The sequence below is a fragment of the Stigmatopora nigra genome, chromosome 2 (genome assembly GCF_051989575.1).
Source record: "Stigmatopora nigra isolate UIUO_SnigA chromosome 2, RoL_Snig_1.1, whole genome shotgun sequence".
Classification (NCBI taxonomy): Eukaryota; Metazoa; Chordata; class Actinopteri; order Syngnathiformes; family Syngnathidae; genus Stigmatopora; species Stigmatopora nigra.
Genome location: NC_135509.1, coordinates 14,488,020 through 14,510,807, shown reverse-complemented (window position 1 = coordinate 14,510,807; position 22,788 = coordinate 14,488,020). Strand labels below are relative to the sequence as shown.

Genomic DNA, 22,788 nt, shown 5'->3' with positions numbered 1-22,788 from the left:
TAGTTTGTGGTTGTATCACTGTTGTTCTCCTAAGGACTCTATGTACTCTTGAAGTAGATCTTACTAAGTTTACTGGTACGCTGGCGAATGAGCGCAGGACCCAATTGCTGTGAAGTGAAAAGCAAGGCACAGTAGTGGTTAACTAATTTAATTCACTTAGATGTATTAGGTTGGACATATTTCACTGTTTTTTTGCAGAGAACACATTTGAAATAGCAGTAGATAGGAGTTTAAGTAAAAATGCATGGAACATTATCTGTGGTTTTTCCTACACACAGGTTAAAAAAGGCTGAGTAGACATTTTTTGGGGTAGCCTTTGAATATTGATGTACTGGGACAAGCTGTGGTGCTGTGTTGTAACTTAACTGGCTTTCAACTCCAGGCTGCAGACCCTGAAACGAAAAACAGTGTCAGTGTGCTACTCAGTCAAACCAATGGCATATTCATTGCAAATAGAAATGAAAGTTACCACATGAAAAGCACCTAAGTGTGCCTCCATTACCCCAAACGACCATAGAAAGACTAGAGTGCATAAAAAATCCATATCAATAAATAATCATTTGAATTGACAAAATTTCAGACTATAATATGGGAACACAGAGAGCTCTAAATCACACCCTTTTAGAAAATTATAGAGGACAGACAACCAAAAATACAAAAACAATATAATTTGTGATTCATTCTGAAACATGATCCCAATTGTTAAGCGTAACTGCACAGAATGAAATTTTACCTCAGCAGGTGTCGTGGCAAGCACCTGACTAACCACACACCTGTTACAAAAAATAATGGCCAATTAGGAGATGGATTAGAAGATAACGCAGTAATGTCAGTATAATATCCTGCTTGGAATGTTAATGAACAAGAAATCATTCAATTATTCTTCAGTAACACCTTTATTATGCCAATTGTCTTACTTAGCATTCACTTCATTGTTTTTAATGTTGATTCAGTACTCCTAAAACAAGTTGGTGTTTCACTAGATATATATACATCCAATATTACTGCTTTCACCTGAATTTATTTCCTGGTATTTACTTCATTCTGGACAGTGTTGGAAACCAGAGGACAGAATAAAAAAGAAAAGAAATAGGATGCAATTTCCTGATTAGGATTTACATTACATTACATTTTAATCCGTGTTAAATTAGCACAACATGGTAAAATCAAAAGCATGGTGAGGGAAAAATAGCGCAATTTAATCGCCATGGTTACACCCGACTTGATGACCTTGACATGATTATGTCAGTTAATAGGAAAGATCTCCTCATTCACGGTCAGTCGGCATGCACAGTAGAGGACATTGGACATTTAATAGGGAATTTCCTGTTGTCCAACATGATGAGATGCAAGACAAGGAGGAATGATGAATTAGACTAATCACATGGAGGAAAAAAATAGTGGTTCTGAAATGAATCGGTTTCATCGCCATATTTATTCACATAGAAACACTGACGCCGTGTGTGCTTACTTATTTGATTCTAATCAGTCGATGATGCAAAATGACTAATCTACTAATGAAATTAGCTGCATTGCGGTCGTCTCATTGTGATTTCAAAGCCGAATCAAACTGCTGCTTGACAAAATGGACTTTTTAATGAGTTAAGCATGGCACATTTAATAGGGTGGTACCTTACAGTCGAGCGACTTCAATATCTCGTTAGATTTTACTAATCAGATGAAGAGAATAGCGGCAGGCTTTCTGTTATATTATTTCCATTTGCTTTTATTGCAAATGTTCAAATCGTTTGCCCTTTGGAAAATACAGGACAGCAACAATTCTAACGTTATACACTGAATATTGAAGCACACATATAGGCAGTGGTTAAATCAGGATTTGAGGTGAAAGTGATCAGATATTAACTGTAAGATTTGGTTTTTCAGCAGTTACATAAATATAAATGCTCGACTCTGATTTGTTGTACAGCGCTCACATATGAACCATGCAAACTGTGCAGGCGAAAATAATATGCAAGCAATAGCGGAACTTTCTATCCAGTCTATGGGTATCACTGCCAGTTTGAATTGAATTATTTGTTTATCTGAATAAGGAGGCAGAGCTCGGCTATGGGATGAAAAACTCGACTCTGAGGTGTCAGAGGTCGGCCCCAGGGGGGATTCGGCTCACTTTAACCTTTACAAGTATCTAGTTCCTTTAGGAACACCAGTTTCTCTACATTTTGTCCTTTGCTTAATTGTTACATAGTGTTTTTTTTCCGTAGCTTTGAGAGCAATTCCATTTTTCCCGTATTCAGCCAAACATCCACGTCTGTATAATGATAATTGACAAGAAAATAGCTACAAGCTTGAGAACAGAAGTATGTTTAGCTTTTGATAGTCAAGTATAAACACCAATTTAATTGATAGGATTGTAATGGGAAAAAAAACAACAACATACAAGCGTTTTAGTCCTCACTCATGGGCTATGATCATGGCACCAATGATTGCTCTTGCTCCTTTATTTTTTTTCCTCCCCACAATCCCATCAAATAAATGGATCTTGAATTTTAAGACTTTGGTCTAATTATATGTTTTGTGTGGGAGTCCTTAATTGCTTTTGTGACGTCTTTATAATGAGCCACTGAGAAATGCAGACTACTTCCTTCCTGTAGTGGGAAGTCTTGTAAATATATGTAAAGTTGCTTTTTTGGGTTTTTTTTTGCGCCGACTTGATTGCAACGAGCTTTTGTTTAGTTGGAATTATTATGGTACTGTAATATACAGCTGGGTTTTTATTTGACTTTTCAGATATGAAGCATTTGAGCAAGATTAACAACAATTTGGATCACAACAGATCTTTGCGCTGTTCTACACTTGAGGCACATTTAGAGAAAAAGCAGGTTTCATTCTCTTGCCAATTCCGAAACATCTAAAGAACTAATTTGTCTACGGCATGCGTAGTGTAATGAAGCTAACGGACAAGATCAGGAGGGTTTTTTTTTTTTACGTGTTGTTTTTTTTTTTTTTTTACAACTGGCCTCAGTCCCAGCTCAAGAATTTAATTATATCTCAAGTCTGAACATAGAGATGCACCCTGTCTCTAAAAGAAGGCATAAACAAATGACGTATATGTACAGTCAGATAGCCCCCCCGCCCCCACTCTTGCCTTTTGCTTCCCACTAACCAGATGGCAGTCAGATTTCAGACACAGGTTTCTGGAAGACAATCAAGTAACAAATTTGCGTTTTTAGGAATGAGGGTTTGGTTTAACTAGATATCAAATTACTGGTCTTTTAATGTACACACACACACACACACACACACACACACACACACACACACACACACATGCTACCACACGTGTATGTATTCAGGGTTGTCCCCTGAAAAAAAAGGAGAATATTAATACAGTAGTACATTGCTTTCCAAGACAATCAAAATCATTTTAAGGTTTTGAACTGGCCGTTGAGAAAAGCACTGATCTGATTTTAAATCCTTTCATCAATTCATTCATTTAATTTATTTTTAATTGGGCAGTAAACAACAATCAATAGCTACAGTTTAGTAAGTAAATGAAGCAAATACGGCACCACATTTTCAACCATTGCCAAGATGATTATTCCATAATTTTGTCATGAGTATTGCGTTTGTATTAGTCTGTTGTCCAGGTTGTAAAAAATCTTAGTTTATCTCCTCCGTGCTTTTGAATGTTTTGAGGAACTTTCTAAGGGCCTTCTAATGGATTGGAACGGGCACGATACCTCGTCATCCAGACACACCTCGCCTTCCACTGTGGGATAGATAACGGTCTGGCCATCTATCTTTTTGTGCCTCACCTTGGTGTCATGGCATTGCTGTGAATGTAGGCACCTGCTAGCCAGGAGACAACAGGAACAAAGCTCCAACATGGCTATAATCTCTCCCTGTTGTTAATTTCTGCCTGCTGCCGCCGTGGTGGAGGATGAAGCGATGGTGTAACTAAGCCCTCTTCACCTTATAAACGATCCATCACTGCTTGTGCAAGCGCTTTCTTTTTTTCCCCCCACAGCACCTCGAGAGTTGCATTGCTTTCTATTCCACAGTAGACTGCTTGTTTTTTTCCATTTTCGGCAACATCTTTGAAATCTCCCATTTAGTGTGGCAAACGCATGGGGATTTCTAACATCTGAAACAATCTTTACTATGTGAGAGAAGACAAATAATTAAAACAAAAGGCTCTTATAGTATCTGGAGTCGCACAACTGACCAAAACACACCATGATCAACAAAGTCAGACATCTCACGTAGAATGACAGACCTCTGTGTGGCATAAAGGTGATGAATAAAAGAGAATAGTTGAAATAGTTGTAAAAGAATTGAAACCCAGGCACTTTTATCTTATTTGGTACCTTGACTGCATGTCATATTATTTGTAGTAAATGATAATACTGATCCAAAATATTTTAGGGGTTTGTCCATTAGGATTGTAAGCATTCAACTACCAATTGAGGAAGAATAATATTTATGACCCCTGCTTACACAACAGGTTAAACATTTCGGCATGTCCAAATGGTGAGCCTTTGTTTGCTTGGATCAGATGTGCAATTAGCAGTGTTGACAGTTTAAACGAGGATTTTGGCAGGCCCTTTTTTTCATTCAACATCATGCAGGTCTGAGTTTTTGTTATGGCAACACCTTGAGGGAATAAAGCAATAGTCAGTAAGTATTACTACTCTCTGTGTGAAATTACCACGAGGTTCAGGATTGCCTCATAATTGGCTATTGTTGATGCCAAAATTTAATAATTTGTAGGGGTGCTGGAGTAGTAGGCAGGATAGACTGTGAATTAATTGCCAGCCAATCACAGGGCACAATGAGACGAATAATGCTCACGCTCAGACCTAAGGACAATTTAGAGTGTTCAGCCAAAGTACAGTGCTTGTTTTGTGGAGATGTGGGAGGAAACCACAATACTAGGAAACAATCCACACAGGCATGGGAAAAACAGAACAATTCTACACAGGAGGTTGGAAGCCATTGAGGATTAATTGATCACAGATCTGTGAAGTGGACACATCCACTGTACCACCCTGACGTCAAAAGTATGAAATAAAATTGTAAATATTGAACATTTCACACGTACAATTGTTGGTCTGTACCATTTCTGATCCAACTAAGAATTAAAAGTCAGTTTTAACAACTGAAGACAATTTTAATGGATGTTTGGCCAGGAGTGACATGAAAGGAGGGAGGGTAACTACTCTAATTTAGCAAGAGCTAGGATAGGTCAGTAATACGGAAGTGCTTCTGCTTAACAGCCTCACTCTTGTCCATAATTGACACCTGCTTCCCAGATCTTTCTGTGATTATATGGGAAAATGTCTCGACCTGTAATGAACTATAAAACTAATGACATCTGTGAGATTACTCAGTTTGAAAAAAAAAAAACTGTCATACATAAAAATCACTTCAAGCGTGATATTAAAATGTACACATTTACCTCTTTATGCTCAAGCTCTGTAAAAGTTGAGCTCTGCATTGATGGACACCCAAGCCCTAATGGTTCAAGAAGCAGACGGTTGCCGGCATTAGACATTAGTTCGTTTATGCAAGAGTTAACCTCCCGTGTAGCCCTGCGTTCAGATTTGCCTTCCTCACTTCAGAAACACGCCGCTTTCATGGCAATGCTCATGTCCTCCTCCCTTGGAATCTGTCTTCCTCTCAGTTGGTAATGCTTTTCTCAGGTCATTTACACTTTTGGGTCCCAATCATTCATCCCAAGACACCTACATTTTGTTGCAGGGCAGTGGTGCACATATTTAGGGGGAAAACACACCATCCTAATCAGTCATTCAGCTCCCTTTCCAACCGAGATGTTGCCTGCCAGGGGCCTTGTCTGTAGAGAGCTATTCCACAACATGCATCTTACGTGCCAATGATGTGTAGTCATTATCAGCAAGGTCGGCCAGGCCTGCTGCTGTCAATTCCGATGGAGAAATCAAACCTTGCTCCCTAATTGCGTCATGATGGTGAATGGTAATCGCCTCTCTGTGTAGCAGTACACGTGTTTGCTTTGCCACTTACTACTTACTTGCTTTCACTATCTGAAAAGACCCACTGGAGACATGAAGAGCATGATTATAAAGATAGATTTAATTGAAATTGGAACGTTACCTTGGAATGAACTGATAATGAACACACTGTGGCATCATGTTGCAGTCATTCTGATTTGAAGTTTACTAATAGCACATTTGATGACCAAACATCAACTCAACTGTAAAATTTAAAACAAATATTTCCTTGTTCCCAGTTGAGATCATGTTCAATCATTTCTTATTGGTCCTATTCACCTGCTAAGACATTAAGAATGGTAAAGCTGAGTGTCTTTAACAGCCGAAACAGTGTAAATGTGCCACATGGGAGTTTGATGAACTCTTGTTTTGGATGCTTTTTTTGAGTCATTTATAAAGAGATTGTAGCTGAAGAGAACAATGTGGCTTAGCGTTGTGTTAACAGTGATTCAACAGACAATTGTTCTTACTATGTACACATTTTTCAGCACTTACTGTCAAGCATATTTCATGAATTTAGAAGCAAATCATCAGGATGACTGCAGTGTCCTTTTAACTGACATCCCTATTTTCCACAATCATTCACACATCTCAACCAATCAATCAAGATGTCAACCCCCAGTAAATTCCTTCTTATTGCAGAATGAGATGCAACTAACACAATGCATTTCAAAAGTGCAAACAAATATGCAGTGTGCTAATATAGATTATGAGTGTGATCACAGAACAAAACTCACCAGGCAAGATGTCACTGAACACAATCAAAAAAGCAAAAGCCACCCAAAAAAATGACAGGTGTTCATGTAACAAATCATATTGTACATTGTTACTTGTTTACCACCACTGAAAATAGTTGCTGCATGTACTACACTCGTGACTGCATGTGTAGATGTTTATTGAAAGGAGGCAACATCAGTGTGAAAGGTTCTGCCCACATGCCAATAAAATGGCTGTTCTTAATGGAACACTCTCGATTGCTTCTAGGCATACATTCACAGCCTTCTTAATGTATATGTTAAGAGATAAATAGGTTGCCTGACTGACCTTTGCAGAGGGTGCTTAGATAGAAAAGGGAGCTTGGATATACTCCAAAGCAACCTTGTTCTCTACACACAACCACATTTAAAATGTAACATCTGCTTTGATGCACGAGTAAGAACAAAAACAACAGGCGCTCCCAACTTAAAAGATTTCTCTTGGGTTCAGCAACTCTGTTTCATCTCCCCACTATATGTTATGAATCGCTATATCTTTTGCAAGGTTGTTTTAGCTTACATGTGTCATGAGGGATGCTTGGTCACGACATGAAGGAATTAGCCCAAGCCAGCAGGTGCATGCATGATTACATATGAAAAGGGTTTTAAGCAGAACACATGGAAAGTAGGTCATAAAGATGAGACTTCACACAAGTCCTATTTATTCCTCACCCACTTCAAATGTCTAAATTCATTTTTCTCAAGTAATACTCTTAGGTCATTGCAACTATTTCAAGACTATCAAAAAATAAAACATGAAACAAAGACTGCAAAACCTCAATGTTAGTTTATTTCAAGGAGACATATTTTGCATTTTGAGCACAATTTAAAACAGTTGCCAGCCATGATAAAAAGCTATCTGAAATTTATTAGGAAAAATTTGAAAAGTATTTCAAAGAACTAATTTACTGTTTTCAAAGCAGTTTAATTTTTGCCATCTGAAGATGTTGTCTTAGAGCAGAATTACCCAAACTTTTTTTGCTCAAGATCTACTTTTCAGGGACCCAACCTCCAGGAATCTACCATTTTTTTTCCAAGCCACCAACAAAGCTTAGCAATTAGTCATGTTACTATACTTTTATCACTGCATGAACCAATACAATGACCCCTTGCTACTTCGCGCCTCACATTTTGCAGATTCAGTGCATTGGAGGAATTAAAAAAAAAGTATTCAGTAAGAAAAAGGAAAAAATATGCGTTGTTTCTTATTGAAGAGGTGCTAGAGAGTATGTGTCACGGCATGGCAAACATGACTCATAAGCATAAGGCGTGTGATTAGTTCTCTCACACCCCACTGAATGAATAACTGTTTCGAATTTTTCTCCATGGGTATGGATAAGAACCCACCGCTACCATTACAACACCAAGCCCAATATTTCAAATGTCAGACCCACTCAGTCCACTCGCACGCCTCTATCAATGAGTGGACGTCATTCCGTCATTCAGTAGGGGAGAAAGTGTCTCAAAAGCTTTGATTCCATACCCATTTTGAATTTTTAAAGTCTATTTCAAATATCTTCAGTTCATGTCAATGATAAAAATTTAAATTTGCAAGCAATTAGAATAATTAATTTGTCAAATAATCCTTTCAATTTAATCTGGAAGAGCTTCTGCATATAATGAAACCACCATCATTATTTAAATGTGTGCCTCTTCAAATCAGCTTCACCAAACAAATAAAATAATTTACAAAGTTCAAATTGCTCATACGTCATCTCCTTCCACTCTCTTTTTTCATTACAGGGTACATAAACTGACTTGCAATATTTTGGCATTTCTTTTTCCATAATCAACATAACAAGCCAAGATCATTTGCCTAATCGTTTCTCCAGCAAAAAAAAGAAATGCTGATCTGAAATCCAAAGCATGATACAGCAATCACCTCATATTTATTCTTTATTTTGGTTATGTTGATGTATCAATTTCCCCAAACAAGATGGGTGAGGCCTTTTATCATGCCTACCCCTTGAAATGTACTTGACAAATATTATTTGGTAGCAGTAATGAATTGGATTCCAGTCACAGCGTTAAATGTGTTTATCTTCACTTGTCACATTGTTTTCCAATTCAAAACAATTCTGTCTCATTTTAATGCAGAATATCTCTTTGGTTACTGTTTACCACTTTCCCACCTCTTTCTAAAATGGTAGATGTATAAACGGATTGATGAAAAAATCTACTACTGGCTTATTTCACCAAATGAAACAAATCACCCCTCTTGTCCCTATAAAGTATGTACAACAACAGATTCCATTTCATTTGTGCAGTGATACATGTGGCAATTTTGCAGCACTAGAAACGTATTTCCTCATATAAAGCTTTCCTAAACGTGACAATAAACCAGAAGAGTACATTTGGGAAAACCTTATAATAATTAACCCATTAGTCAGACTAAGATCTTCAGTGCATTTTTTGACAGCAGAATTGACTCTGGCCTTGTCCATGTCTCTTTTTGTCCTGATCAGGCATTCAAAACAACAACACTTGCATATTTGTACTCTGTGACACATCTGAAAACACAGTCATCAAAATAAATGCCAAGTTTGATGTTGTGCCTGAGGACACATCTGCCTTCATTACAATACATACAGTTTTTTTCTTTTTCTCCTGGATATAATACTTATGGACATATTTATGCCACATAGATTCAAAAAGCCCCTCCTGGCTTTTTGCGTGTTCAGAGAAAAAACATGATCACCAGTATAATATGCTCTTTGTCCGAACAAATAAGACACACTTCAATGAATCACTGTCTTACTAGTAATGTCTTTTTAGCCCCATTATTACCTGCAATACATTTTCTGCACACTTGCTTGTTAGTTACTGCATTCACTCATTCATTTTCCGTACCGCACATCTTGTATGGGTTGCAGACTACACCCTTAACTGGTCGCCAGTCATTCGTTGGGCACATAAAGACAGACAACCATTCGCACTCACAAACATTCACAACACCCAAAAGGAGAAGAAACAAGAAAAATCAAAGTCTGGCAGACTCCTGCCAACAATACAATTTTCTACATGTTACTTTTCCATCCTTGACCGCTAGTGTGCTAAACAAGGAACTCAATTAAAATCAACAATTCCCTCTTGTCGCATTGACGACAGAAAGTGACTCATCTTTAGCAACGGTGCCCACAAGTTAAAGGCATATTAGACGTTAAGTAAAACAGCACTTTCCTAAGTGCTTACAATTTCCTGCTTGTGGCAGTTCTTAATGCAGCAAGCATTCCCTAACATAGTGTGTTGCGTTCATTTATTATTGTGTGTCCTTGCTTTCTACTCAATATTTGGTTGGTTTTCCAATGTTTTTCAGGTACGGCGACATGGTCCCAAAAACAATTGTGGGGAAGATTTTCGGCTCCATATGCTCATTGAGTGGGGTGTTGGTCATCGCCTTGCCTGTGCCTGTCATCGTGTCCAACTTCAGCCGCATCTACCACCAAAGCCAAAGGGCGGAAAAACGGCGAGCTCAGAGGGTACTAAATCCCTGTCCACTCTCTTATCTCCTTGTGACTTTTCTGCTTTCTGTTCTTTCCTTAACCCCATGGAGCAGTGACACAAACAAAAGCTATCTTTTCGAATGTATATCTTGTTTTGTGTTCCTGTGCATATTGACTAAGAGTACATTTCAGTTGGGGCAAGGATGATCTTAAGAGCAATAATGTCAGCAGCTTTCCAATAAGAAATTTGTTAGGTATTTTTTTACCGAACCTGAAAGTGTTTCTCTAAGGCAGAGTATGTAGATCTCAATTATAGCCGTTCCTGGCTAAATTACGGGGTTGTCACTGGGATTCAGAGGCAATTAGTCAGACAGCAAAGGCTAAAACCGAGATCTGTTTGTTCAAACAGAAAACTCGACTCGCTAGAATCCGTGCGGCGAAGATTCGAGGCACTAATGCCTATATGCGCTACAAACAAAATGGGCTCCTGATCGACTCACTGGAGGAGGTAACGCGGGAGGGGGGGCAAGCGGCGGCTCAGGGGCTGACTGGCCGGGGGCCTCGCTGACGCTTGCATGCCGCTCGGCTCTGGGAAGGGGCAACGTCGGGTCGGGGATGGGGTGGTTTGGCGGGAGATCATACCACCACACTCACAGGGAAATGGGGAGGGGGCTGCTATCATCTCAGTGCTTTCGTTGTCCTCTCTTCTCTTGCATTGCAACTCTCGGCATTGACATGCTTGGTCAACAGTCTATCTCTGTCCATACATGAAGCGGGCCCGGCAGGCACACTCCTTGCCTTACAGTCACACTGACTCATGACCCAGCTCTGCATGTCTGTCCAACAGCGTTTGGAGGGGAAAGTGGGGGGAAGAACAAAATGGGCTTCCTGGATAGTGGGTCCCTTCTGGAGGCTGTCTGCTCAGCCTTACATCTCCTCTAAACTCTGTTTTTGATCCAATTTGTGTTATTTCTAGAACATTCCCTAGCTATAAGTGCAGACTAACACCTTCCATCCCAGAGCTGTGCAGAGCTTCATCCAAAGCGTGTGGTGTCGTTGTGCTAGTTTTCTGGTTCTGTGCTGTGTTTGATGCGGTGTGTTCGATCTGTGTCTCGGACGTGCCACTGCTGTTGCACGGAATCGCCCATTTGGATTTCTCCATGGTCTCTATTGATTTAAAAAAAAAAACTATAATAATTTTTAAAAAACGGTTGTGTCATGCATCTCTCGAACATCCTCATACTCGCCGGGTCGCAGTAGATTGGCTGCCGTGCTACAGATCAGCATTTGTGTACTCTCCACTACATTACTGAGCTAGCCGTTGCCTGACAGTCATTGCACCCAACAATTAGGCTCCAAATACTGCTCTTATGTTCCAACTCTTGTTTTGTTTTGTTTTATTTTGTTTGTTCCAAGGCCTCCAAGGAGGCAGGACAAGCCCTGGTTGGGAAATCGACCAACCCTCCATTTGAGAGCCAACACCATCACCTTCTGCACTGCTTGGAGAAGACTACGGTAAGTTTCCATTTTGTCCTGACTTCAAGAACAGTAAATAAAAATGGTTAGCTCTCTAGCTTTGGTTGATGGCAAAATATGAACTCAAAATGTTTTTTAAAAAAAGGCAGTTTAGCAATTTCGGCAAATTAAAACCTTTGTTCATTCAACTAGTGAACTGATTATGTTTGATAGGGCTGCAGGGGTGCTGGAACCTATTGTAGCTACTTACAGGAAGAAGGTGGACTACAATCTCGATGGGTTGCCAGCCAATCAGAGCAAATTATAACTTCTTAAAACTTCAAAATCCTTACTGTTCTAATAGCTTTAAAGTAATAAATACGAGCAAGTTTAAATGACTCTGAGAGATAAATTGTTCATGTAGAATGCAGTACTATTTTTCTTTAAAATGAAAAAATAATTCATATTTTTGGGCTAGAATAGATTAAATTGGCAGCTCACTTTAATGGGTTTGATTTAAAGTTGAATTTAGTTACAAAGATAAGTCAAGTTACCACCAAATTTCAACATTCCTGATTTTGTTTACAGAGTTTAATATAGATGACTAAAAAGCAGGTCGGCAACACAAGGCCGCATCACTCATGCAGACTGGATTAACAGTAGCGCACGCTTGTGATATGACTCGTCACACAAATAGAACTAAAGTGAGTTTTTTCATCCGTGTGCTAAATGTGGAATCTATTCATATGCGGCAGATAAAAATAGCCTGCAAAAGAGACCGGGGAATAGTGGTTCCTCCCCTCCTCCTCATCTTATCCCACCCCCTGACGTCAGCGACATGCCATGATAACATGGCTCCAGTCAGCCAGAAACATTATTCCCGGTAAACAAACCAGCACGCTTGATTTTACGCAATGTATAATTTAAAGGCTTAAGAGCCTTCTAAATGCGAGGATGCGACAAGTTTTACACTGGCGCAGCCCTGCGAGGCCATGCAGACAAGGCCCAGGCGGTAAATCACTGTTCTTCCTTATTAATGACCTCCACCAGCCCATTCCTCTGTGGCACTTCATGTAGGAACAGCTCTATAAAGGGTTCATGCCATTGTGATGCACACATATTGGCCTCAAGCGTCTGGTGGTGGCTTTTTAAGGCAGAATTTACACTGCTGCTCATTCCTATATACAGTAATGCCTATATCCTATTTTCCTGTCTGTCGGGTACCATTAGTGATGGGAAGTAACCAATGTATGTACAAATATACTTTTACTGGGCTAAAGTTCTGCCTAATCACCCTCTTGCTACTGCCACAATGTAATTTTCCAAATACGGGATGAATAAAATTATCCAATCCAATCCAATCCAAGCCTATTTAATGGCAGATTTTTTTTTTCAAAGCAGACTTTCACATTTTTCATGTTGGACTGATTTTCCGACTTGCGAAATTCTGTCTTCTCTGGCAATAGTAACACAAAATAGGCCCAAAAAAAAGAAACCAGAGATTGGTTCCTTCCAATAGAAAAATATTTTCTCGATTTTTTTCCCTTTGTTGTAACAGAAGGATACTTCTTTCACACCAGAAGAAAATAAAACAATTCCTTCTGGTTTAGGTCAAGGGTAGAGCTTGATGTAGGAATGTGCATCTTTTTTTCATATCTTGTAAATTAAAGTTAACAGCTATGTAACTATGCACCTCTTCTTTCCAAGAAAAAAAGGTTGTAAAAAAATTATAGAATAAGCCCAAGTGCTTACAGAGATTGAATATCTAACTGCTAGTGACCTGAAATTACAGGGAGGTTCCATTCGGCTTTATTTTATTATAATAAAGAAATTTCCCGTTATATCGTAATAGTCAACTTTCTCTTTATGGTGCAGTAGCAATACGCTTTTCTAATTTATAGTGTAGAACTAAAGGTTGCTTCTGTAGGAACCTTAGTTTCAAAGTTGAGAAAATACAGTTTTGGAAAATAGTTATTTAGATGCAAACCATATCGCATTAAATGCTACTCAGCACTATTTTTGTTTTTCATATCTGCGTGAACAAACAATTATGTTGCAAATCTTCATATTCAAAGTACATGCATATTGCATACATAAAAATCTGAATCGAGACAATCAAATATACATTTTCCTATTTACATAAGAATTTGAAAGAATAAATGGATGAGAAGACATTTTTTTTTCCAAAAATCATTTGCATCTTTTTATGACATGTGAAAGACGGCTGAAAAACAGTATACAACCTAATTGGCAAGGAGAAAAGGTTTTGTCAAAAGGTTGATTTTGCATTTTTTTGTCAGTTACACTTTTTCTTTTTCCTAACATTTCAAAAACTAAACTCAGCTATTTTCTGCAAAAGACCTATCCACCTTATTTTGTGCCCACTCAGAAAAACATTCAAGTTCAACAAGATAGTGCCAAACACTACTTTAGTGTGATATTGGATCATCTCAGAGTCGACAAACAACATTTTGTGCAAATAAAATGTCAAGCCCTCCAAAAAGTGTGAATTTGCAAATCAAAAACAGACTAAGTTTGATTTTGTACATGTTTAGTAAACATTTTTCAATCACACCAAAAGTCTGATTACACCCCCCACACCTCCATTAGTTCTCATATTTGAGATATGTACAATAGTGTGGTTTCTCATTAAAAAAAAAAAAAAAAAGGTTATTTGCAGGTGTCTCTGGCATCAAACAGCCGGGCCTGGTGGTGCCACACTGGTGCCCCCTGCTGACAATGTCTGCAACCTCGAGGCGAGCGTGACCTTCAAGTCATGCTCATTTGTCACAGACATGATGCTGTTGAAGGTTTGCGCAGATGGCGCTTAATGTGGACATCTGGCCCAATACATTTCTGCTACAGCAATGAATCATATTCCAATTATTAAACTATATGGCGTTAAATGCTGTTCACCTGTGGTGGGAGGTGCTGACAAATAGGCCTCTTTGGTTTTTGAACTTAAGCCGATTGTTCAGGTTGTCTGTACATTATATATTTATTTCCAAAAGCACTTATTCTTTGCTGTTGCAGGGTACTTGAGCATGTCCCTGCTGACTTAGAGCCAAAGGCAGAGTATACTATTTACTAGTGGCAGGTTATTTGAAGGTCATATACTGACAGACAGACTACCACACATATTCATTGACTGGGAATTAACCCCTCACTTTCAGAAATACCACTAATCTATCAGTAGCTATCTGCAGTGTCAGTATTAACTTAGCTTGGCCTCCTCAACAATTACATGTTCTCCCCACTCCTGTGTGGATTTTCTCTGGGTACTCTGGTTTCACCCGACACCTCCCTTAGTAATATATTTGAGAGATCTACAACAGTGAGGCATTACCAATACCAAACAATTCAAAACTGTGACCAGCTCCCATGGTTATTATTTGTACTATTTCATTTTATGTGTCTCAAACAAGTGTCTACTTCCATTTAAGTGCAGAGTTTGAGTACTTACTGAGTATGCCTCCGGTCACATGTTCATAAAGCAAAGGTATGAAAACCATGTCCTCAAAAGCTGCAGTCAGTCATGCTCTTTGTTCTGACCAATCAAGAACAAACTATCTAATCAATGAGGTTCCTGTTGAAACAAGATGCACCTGACTACAATCCACTGATTGCTCTTACAAAATACCAGATTGGGAAAAAGTGTCTTCCTGATGGGTTGGAACTAAAAGCCACGCCCGCTGATTTTAGTGGAATATTTGTAGAGGTACCCCTGATATTACTATTAGTGTTGTACTGGTAACTAGACAACTATCAAATAAGGCCACGAGATTGCACAAAAATTCTATTATCGGTGTCGACACGTACTAACAAACAACACAGAAATAGCATTCATCAAAACTGATATGGAACTGGATTTTGTGGCCCGCCTTGCACGCACTTATGTGTGATCAAGTGTCAGTACATGCCAAATCTAATAAATGTTTTCTTCATGAGCTGTCGTATCATTACATAATCGTCAATGGTATACGAATTACCGAAAGGTAACACAAAGTTGCATCGGAATTCAGAACAACATGAATTATGATTCTATTTCCATTAATTCATATTCTGCACACGGGTCGTGGGGGTGCTGGAGCCCCAATCGCATTGCTTCTTATTTTTAAAGCTCAAATGTGATGCAATTAAAATATTACTAAGAACAGAATATAAGCACATTCATCCTGTTAAGTCTTTGTCGTCTGAATTGATCACAGTGATTCCATTTTTTCCAGAATCACGAGTTTGTGGATGAACAGACATTCCAGGCTAACTGCATGGAGATTTCAGTGATCAAAAAGTCAGGCTCCCGCTCCTCCTCGCTGTCGTCCTCGCCGCATGGCCTGGGCTCGTGCTGTTCTCGGCGCCACAGGAAGAAGAACAGCTTCAGCTTGCCAAGCACAAACAACCAGGAGCTTAGCACCATCCAAATCCGAGAAAGGCCCATAGCCAACAGGTAGGGCCCGCTCATCATTATTTTCCTCATCCTTATTCATCAGGCTGCACAGTTGTGTTGGTGGACCATCGGGGTGAGATTGTCAAGTAGGCCCAACGGTTTTTGTTTTGTACGCAAAAATATAGTGGGAGGTCCATAGAAGTTTACTGTTGTTGATTTCTTACGTTCTTTTCTTACATACAAAGTGTTTTAAATCACATGGGCATTTTCTCTGAGTACAAAATCAGTTGCCGTTAATTGTCTAACAAAAAATCATTTGGTGGTTGATAACAACAAAATATGATTTTTAAAAATATAATAAAGAAAGAATTGTGTATAGAGTTTTCCTGCCTAACACTTAAAAGCGGTTTAATTAATTTAAGCACATTTTTCATCCTGCTATATTCGGAAATCTGAATATTGCTTGTTGTCATTGACTGTAACTCACAGCAAAGATTTGTAAAATGGCTTCTTTATATATGAAATGTATTCTGACACAGATTTTTTTCTTTCTGCATTGAAGTCTTGCCACCCAGTATATCACATTTGCTCCAGAGATCAATAGATTGTAATTCAATGCAACACCTTAAAAATAAATAATCTATATATAATTCAATTTCAACTCCACTGATAACAACATAAAGCAGATAACTCAATGTGTAAGAAATTAAAAAAAAGTCTTGCATGTCCTGATAACACATGAAGTTGGTAAGATAATTGGCTTTCACAGACGGCTTCTACTGATCCATTAGTTGTGCTGTGTGAACTCATTCATTAATGCCAGCATGTGAAGATAGCAAAGTAGATGTGAGAAGTTCCATTTTCACATGCAGGCAAAACCACACTCTGTGAATGACAAGTACTCTGTTCTCTGTACTCATCTTTTTTTGTACTTTTATTTATGCACCATTTGTCACATAAGTGTTCCCTCTTTACAGAATTAACCTGATTGGTACTAGAAATAGTGGTACATTCTTCAAAAGAGTGGAACATGTAGTATATATTTATATATATATTTATATATATAAAACACTTTTCACTCTTTAAAAATTACATTTTTATTTCATGGGTGGGTTTGTTGGCACACAATGCTTTGAGTCATGAAATATCGCAAATTAAGTTCCAGTTTTAGAATCAGCTAATGGAATAATGTCAAATTTAAGTAATATATTTAAGTAAGTTAATCCTTGAATTGATAAGGATTAAAACCACCAAATATCCCAGTTATGACAAATACATTAAACAAAAGGAGTTTTTGTCAAAAGCTGTAATGCCAAAAGACCATGACGTCATTTGTGAACTGTAACAGTTCTTCTTTTAGTCCACTTATGTCTATTTTCTGTTTTTCTTTTTTGGTCATTATGCAGCCGCTCCAGCCTGAACGCCAAATTGGACGAGACGGTGCCCTTGAAATGTGACGAGGCTTACGTCAGCCCTTGCATGGTTAGCCTCGCTGCCCCGGTGGCGACCTCGCCCGATGACGATGGCTTGTCCGGCACTGCCTCGGTGTACTCTCAGAGCAACATTGTGCGAGTGTCAGCCTTGTAGACGCCTGCCGGGACACCTCGCTCCCCACCGTCCTGCCATGCTCAAGGAGATGGGACCAGCGAGCATGAACCTGCCAACCCGGGAGGGATTATGAGATGATTTGTTTCTGGGCGATGATCTCATCTGATGTCAAACTCTCTCTGCATGTTTTTTTTAATTATTTTTTTTAAGCGTCAACGTGAATGACGTAAGCGAGACGTGACCAGCACATCTTGTCCCATTAAGCACAGCCGAGGGAATGCGTGGTGATCATCATTGCCTAAACAAATTGAAAAAATACTTTATTTTGGGATGTCTGTGAACGTTTTTTTTGTGTGTGTGTGTGTGTGTTTTGGCGGGCCTCTAATGACAAAGCACACCAGTTCATTGCCCTCCTTGCAAAAGCCACTTTTTTTGTGACGACAGTGGCACCATGACTAACGGGCACTCCAATCTTTGATTTTTAACGCTTCACATATGCTGTCTGTGAATGGACAGAAGACCGCTTTGGCTCCATACTCAGTTTTCTACATAGTGGAGTCATGTCTTGTTTATTTTGTTTAACTAAAAACAATACCACACTACAAATGAGGTTTTGCTAAAACATGTCATGCAGCACTAAGCTCTACTGACAAACAGCAGAAGAACAGAGCATATGTTTCTATAGTAATGCTTATTGCAGCATTTCCATACCGTAAACTCTAATCATTTGCCCCCAAAACAAATGCCGCAAAGTTTTGAAGTTTATAAACTCAAACGTATTGGGTTTTGAAAAGCTTCCAAGTTTTAATTACTACATGTACCTTTTGATTTCAGTGAAACAAGTTTATTTAGTCAACTGAAAGATTTGAAAATTTAAAAAAAATAATAAATGACAGCCAGAAGGGTCTTAGCAAACTTCTAAAGGGGGGATAACATGCTCTTTGGGGCATATTCCTAACCTGTACGCTATGTATACTCGTCAAGCAGAGGACCCAAACTCTGCAAATATTGATTAGCACCGCCTCTGTTGCAAGCACTTAATGAGGTTTCTTGAGGTTGATTAGAAGTTAGACAATCTAAAAGGTGTGGGATTATTATGAAATGTGCATAGAACCTATGCAATTGGTGTGGATATTTTTCCAACAAATTAGATGGTTTGCAGGTCGATACCTATTTTCTTGATGGAGGACTAGAATATTTGTTTTCAAAATCACTGCAATGTGTGCACGACTGCTGAAGTCTAATCTATATTGGTTCTCATTGCCATGTATTCATTTGTGAACAATGTTGGTACAATATGTAATAACATAGGCTTCTTATCTTGACCTTGCTCATCCAAAAATGATTACATGGTTTTGTAACATTCATCACCAGACTATAACCTTAATAAGATAAGGCACATGCAGTGATTTTGAAGTCATGGAAATATATTAATAATGGACATATGCAAGTAGGTATATTAGGTTGTGCTAAAATGATGCTGTTAAATTTAATTTAATTAACAAACAAACTAAAAAATTGATAATCAAAAAGTCATTATTTAAATTAATAGATCATTTTGTAAATCTGAGTTTACACTATTCAATCTTGTTTATTCTTTTTCCATCATGTGCACAAAAAGCGATTAAATATACACCTACGAGTATTTTTGGCTGCCATGTTTGTATGGGTTATTGCTCCATATGTTTTAAATTGATAGCAGTTGAAAGTTTAAATTAGGAAAACATGTAAAGGTTTGTTGATCAATTTGGCTTCAATAGCCTTCTATGGCCTTTTTCCTTAGATTTTTCTCTTCTAACATACAGTGAATTGTATCTGATTTAGTGGCCCAATATAAGATATTGAAAACAAATATACAGAACAAAAATTAAACAAGGGGTCAGGTCTAAGAAATGGAAATGCAATCATGAAGCATAAAGTCCCAAAGAATAAAACAAATTAAAAGCGCACAGCAAGCACAATTTGCTTTTTATTCAATAAACTATGCGAGCAAGTGACCTTTTTTTTGGCATTAAATCTTTAATCTCTCTATAGAATGACAAATTGGTACTGTTTTATGAATTTGAGTTTGCATGACTTGTGGTTACAGAACAAATAACATTTATAGCTCAAGGTACTGCAGTACTCTAAAAGTCTGATTTACTAATGTTAAGTGCTTTTCAATGACTTTAAATGTTGTTAGAGTTATGGTCTTACAGTGCGACTTGAACCAAGGATGCATTTTAAAAGATTTGTTCAAATCAAAACACAGGCAAAATGCGGAGATGAAAAGAAAGTAACAAAAAGCGCCAGTGACAAAAAGGTCAACAGGGATCTAATAAAAAGCTGAAAGTAACTGTGACAAAGAGCAAGGCACTACAAGAGAAGGGTTTAACTATAATAACAACACAAAAAACACTCAATATCTGCACAAGGCAAAGAATACTAGACACCGTAGAACAGGGGTCGGGAACCTTTTTAAAAGAGAGAGCCATAAACTACTCTTATTTTCTAATGTTATTTCTAAAGAGCCATTCTCAGAATTTAAAAGTAAAAATATATTAAAATGTGCACTTTAGTTTTTATTTTTTGGTCATTTCACCAATTTTTAATCACAAAAAGTCTCTGATTTCTTTTGACAACTTTGTTATGCTGTTGGTACTCTATCAGTATTACTGAAATGATGCATTCAGAAAAGTAATAAAAATTAAAATTATGATTAAAGTGCTGCTAAAGCTAGTCTCAACGCCACAATGTCAATGTGACAATCCTATTGGTGCATTCAGGACTCGACTCCCTCACTAGTGATTTCCATATTTTACCTCACAGATTAGTGGAAACCCATATGCACCCATGGAAAGAGCCAAATATGGCTCTCGAGCCATAGGTTCCCTACCCCTGCCGTAGAACAATCACTGAATCAAATACAAAACAAACTTTTATCTAGTCAGGAATATCAAGGACAAAGGCACGACATGACAAACTGGACTTACATTTATGCTACTGTTATTTTTTTTTCATGTGGTTTTCATATCGCAATGGTTCTGCTACTCCCCCTACTCCCTTAAAAAGGGATTATACTGTAACCTGGCACTGGCAAGTTATAGCACTACTGCATTCCATCCTTCCTGCTTCCACATTGGAGCGCCATTCCTCAGCACCACTCTTGTAAATTCACAGAAAGCCCATCCTGGAATGGAAATAAACAACACAGACTTGTGGATGTCCAGTTCCGATAGGCATCCCGATATCTTTTTTGTGGAAAATGTGCAAGTGAACTTGGGAAATCAATCCTCTTCACTGAATAAGGACACACATTGTAAAAAAATAAGCGACATTTACCTCTCGTGCGGTGACTTTGCAACCAGCTGGAATAAGTTGGTAAAAGTATCTTTTATGACTTGTCATGACTGGGTAGATTTCACTGTGTTTAAGGCCCATTTTGTACAGTTTTCATATTGTAAATATCTCCAGGACTTGATGGATTGGGACATTGAGTCCCTTTATTTCTAGCTTTAGTTTGGTTTGGACAGTGGTTGGCGTTCTATTTTTTGACTGTTGGCTGGTTGAAATAAGGATTTTTGCATGCTGTCATTGCAAAATTCTGTTCTATTAAAGTTTGTCTCTGCTTCCTGTAAGGTGGCTTGTCTGTAAAAGGGAACAACGCAACGAGGCCTGTGTGCGTGAATATTTGTGTGTGAACGTGCACGCACGTGTCTGTGTTCGGATGTAAAATTCTTCTAAAACACTTTTTGCTTTGAAAGAAAAACAAGACTATTGTCAATGATCAACTGTACGGAGTGTCCCCATTTGCCCCTGAAAAAAATTGACGTAATTTGAAATGTGAATATTTGTGAATGAACTGCACATAAAAGTTAAATAAAAATTGTTCCTACTTATATTTTTGGAAACAAAATTCAAAATGGTTATGTATTGTACTTTAACAATAAAAACTGAACTGTACGTCACAAATGCACCGTACTGGATTTGCGGGGGTTGAAATATTTAGAAATATTTCTATTAGTGGCACATTATAAAGATGCATATCGGGTATTTTTGACTCAAAGTTTCTGGAAAACATGTTAAATTAAAATACTTTATTCATTAAAAAACTCAAAAACACCAAAAAATATAGGTTTATGGACTCCTATTTTAAGCAATAAAAGAGCCCCCTGCTTTTTGTAGAAACATTGTAAAAATATTTATTGTCAACTAAAAAGGATGTACACTCCCCAGGAAAAATATACATGCATGAATATTTAATAGTAGTTAAAAATATTTGATTAAAAGTGGTGTTGATGATAAAGTTTATGCATGAAAAGTATTTTTTTTAATTATTTTTAAAAACACATCCAAAACCAAGCTGAGAGACGAAAATAAAAGAAGTCAATGAAGGTTAATGCATGCAAAAGCACATTATTATAACCAGTTATGGCAATAATGGCTCAAGTACTGAAGGACATGTCTGAACCTGAAGAGCCTAGCGGGTGGTCCCAACCAAGGGCTCTCTGGAGGTATATACTCCTGCAGAGCTTATTATCTGGCTCTTGGTAGTTTCAATTCCCCCATCCACCCGCATACACACACTCTCACACACACACATACACATACAATGCAACGTGCCGCATATTAGATCACATTTAATGGGCCTCCTACTCCAGAATGCTCCGGAACTAATTGAACTGGCATTTGATGGATGGCAAGGCAAACATTAACGGCAGAGTGCAGAGAATGTGAGCATGGTTTTAAGCTGATAAAACCCGGTGCGGAAGTGAGGGTTGACTGCGGCATACATTATTGGGTTACTCAATGATGTGATGCAGGCGATGGACACTGACATGATCTCCATTTCTTGCATTGTAGCACTCTGAAACATACAAGAAATACAAAAGTCTCAACAATGCATCTTTTATTTTTAAGGGAAAATATGAGTACTATCTGCAAAAAAATGATATAAATAAAAAAAAATAACTCAAACACATGAAAGTGTGAGCTGACATACTTCTGGTAAAAATATGTACTAATTCTATGATAAACTCAAATTTAATTTTTGAATAGAGAATTTGAGAGAAAAAGGAAGAAATAAAATGAATTACATCAAATGAAGCAAAATAGACTAATCATAATTGGTCAACATGTTAACAATTAAAAATAAAATATATAAGTCACCACTTAGTATTAGCCTTGTGTTAATAGCCCAGATGGAGGGAGGGGCGCACTAAGTAGAGTGT

General features: G+C 38.1%; 2 protein-coding genes across 4 annotated transcripts in view; one reads left to right on the top strand and one right to left on the bottom strand.

Moving 5' to 3' along the window:
• Positions 1-15,239, bottom strand: part of LOC144211700 (uncharacterized) — a 99,345-nt gene extending 84,106 nt beyond the window's left edge. Inside the window, exons 1-2 of one of the 2 annotated variants that reach the window (XM_077739125.1) lie at positions 15,107-15,239; positions 367-392 (exon numbers count right to left, since the gene is read on the bottom strand). The gene's annotated coding sequence lies outside the window, so the exon portion shown is untranslated. Of the gene's footprint in view, positions 1-366; positions 393-733; positions 774-15,106 lie in introns of those variants that run through there. The other variant, XM_077739133.1, reaches the window with a different exon arrangement.
• LOC144211685 (A-type voltage-gated potassium channel KCND2-like) overlaps positions 1-18,107 on the top strand; it is a 42,347-nt gene extending 24,240 nt beyond the window's left edge. The window contains exons 3-7 of one of the 2 annotated variants that reach the window (XM_077739104.1): positions 10,062-10,224; positions 10,598-10,696; positions 11,605-11,703; positions 15,870-16,090; positions 17,437-18,107. In XM_077739104.1, the coding sequence (XP_077595230.1) occupies positions 10,062-10,224; positions 10,598-10,696; positions 11,605-11,703; positions 15,870-16,090; positions 17,437-17,617 (763 nt within the window). In that variant the 3' untranslated portion in view covers positions 17,618-18,107. The remainder of the gene's footprint in view (positions 1-10,061; positions 10,225-10,597; positions 10,697-11,604; positions 11,704-15,869; positions 16,091-17,436) is intronic. The other variant, XM_077739112.1, reaches the window with a different exon arrangement.
• Positions 18,108-22,788: the final 4,681 nt, after the last annotated feature.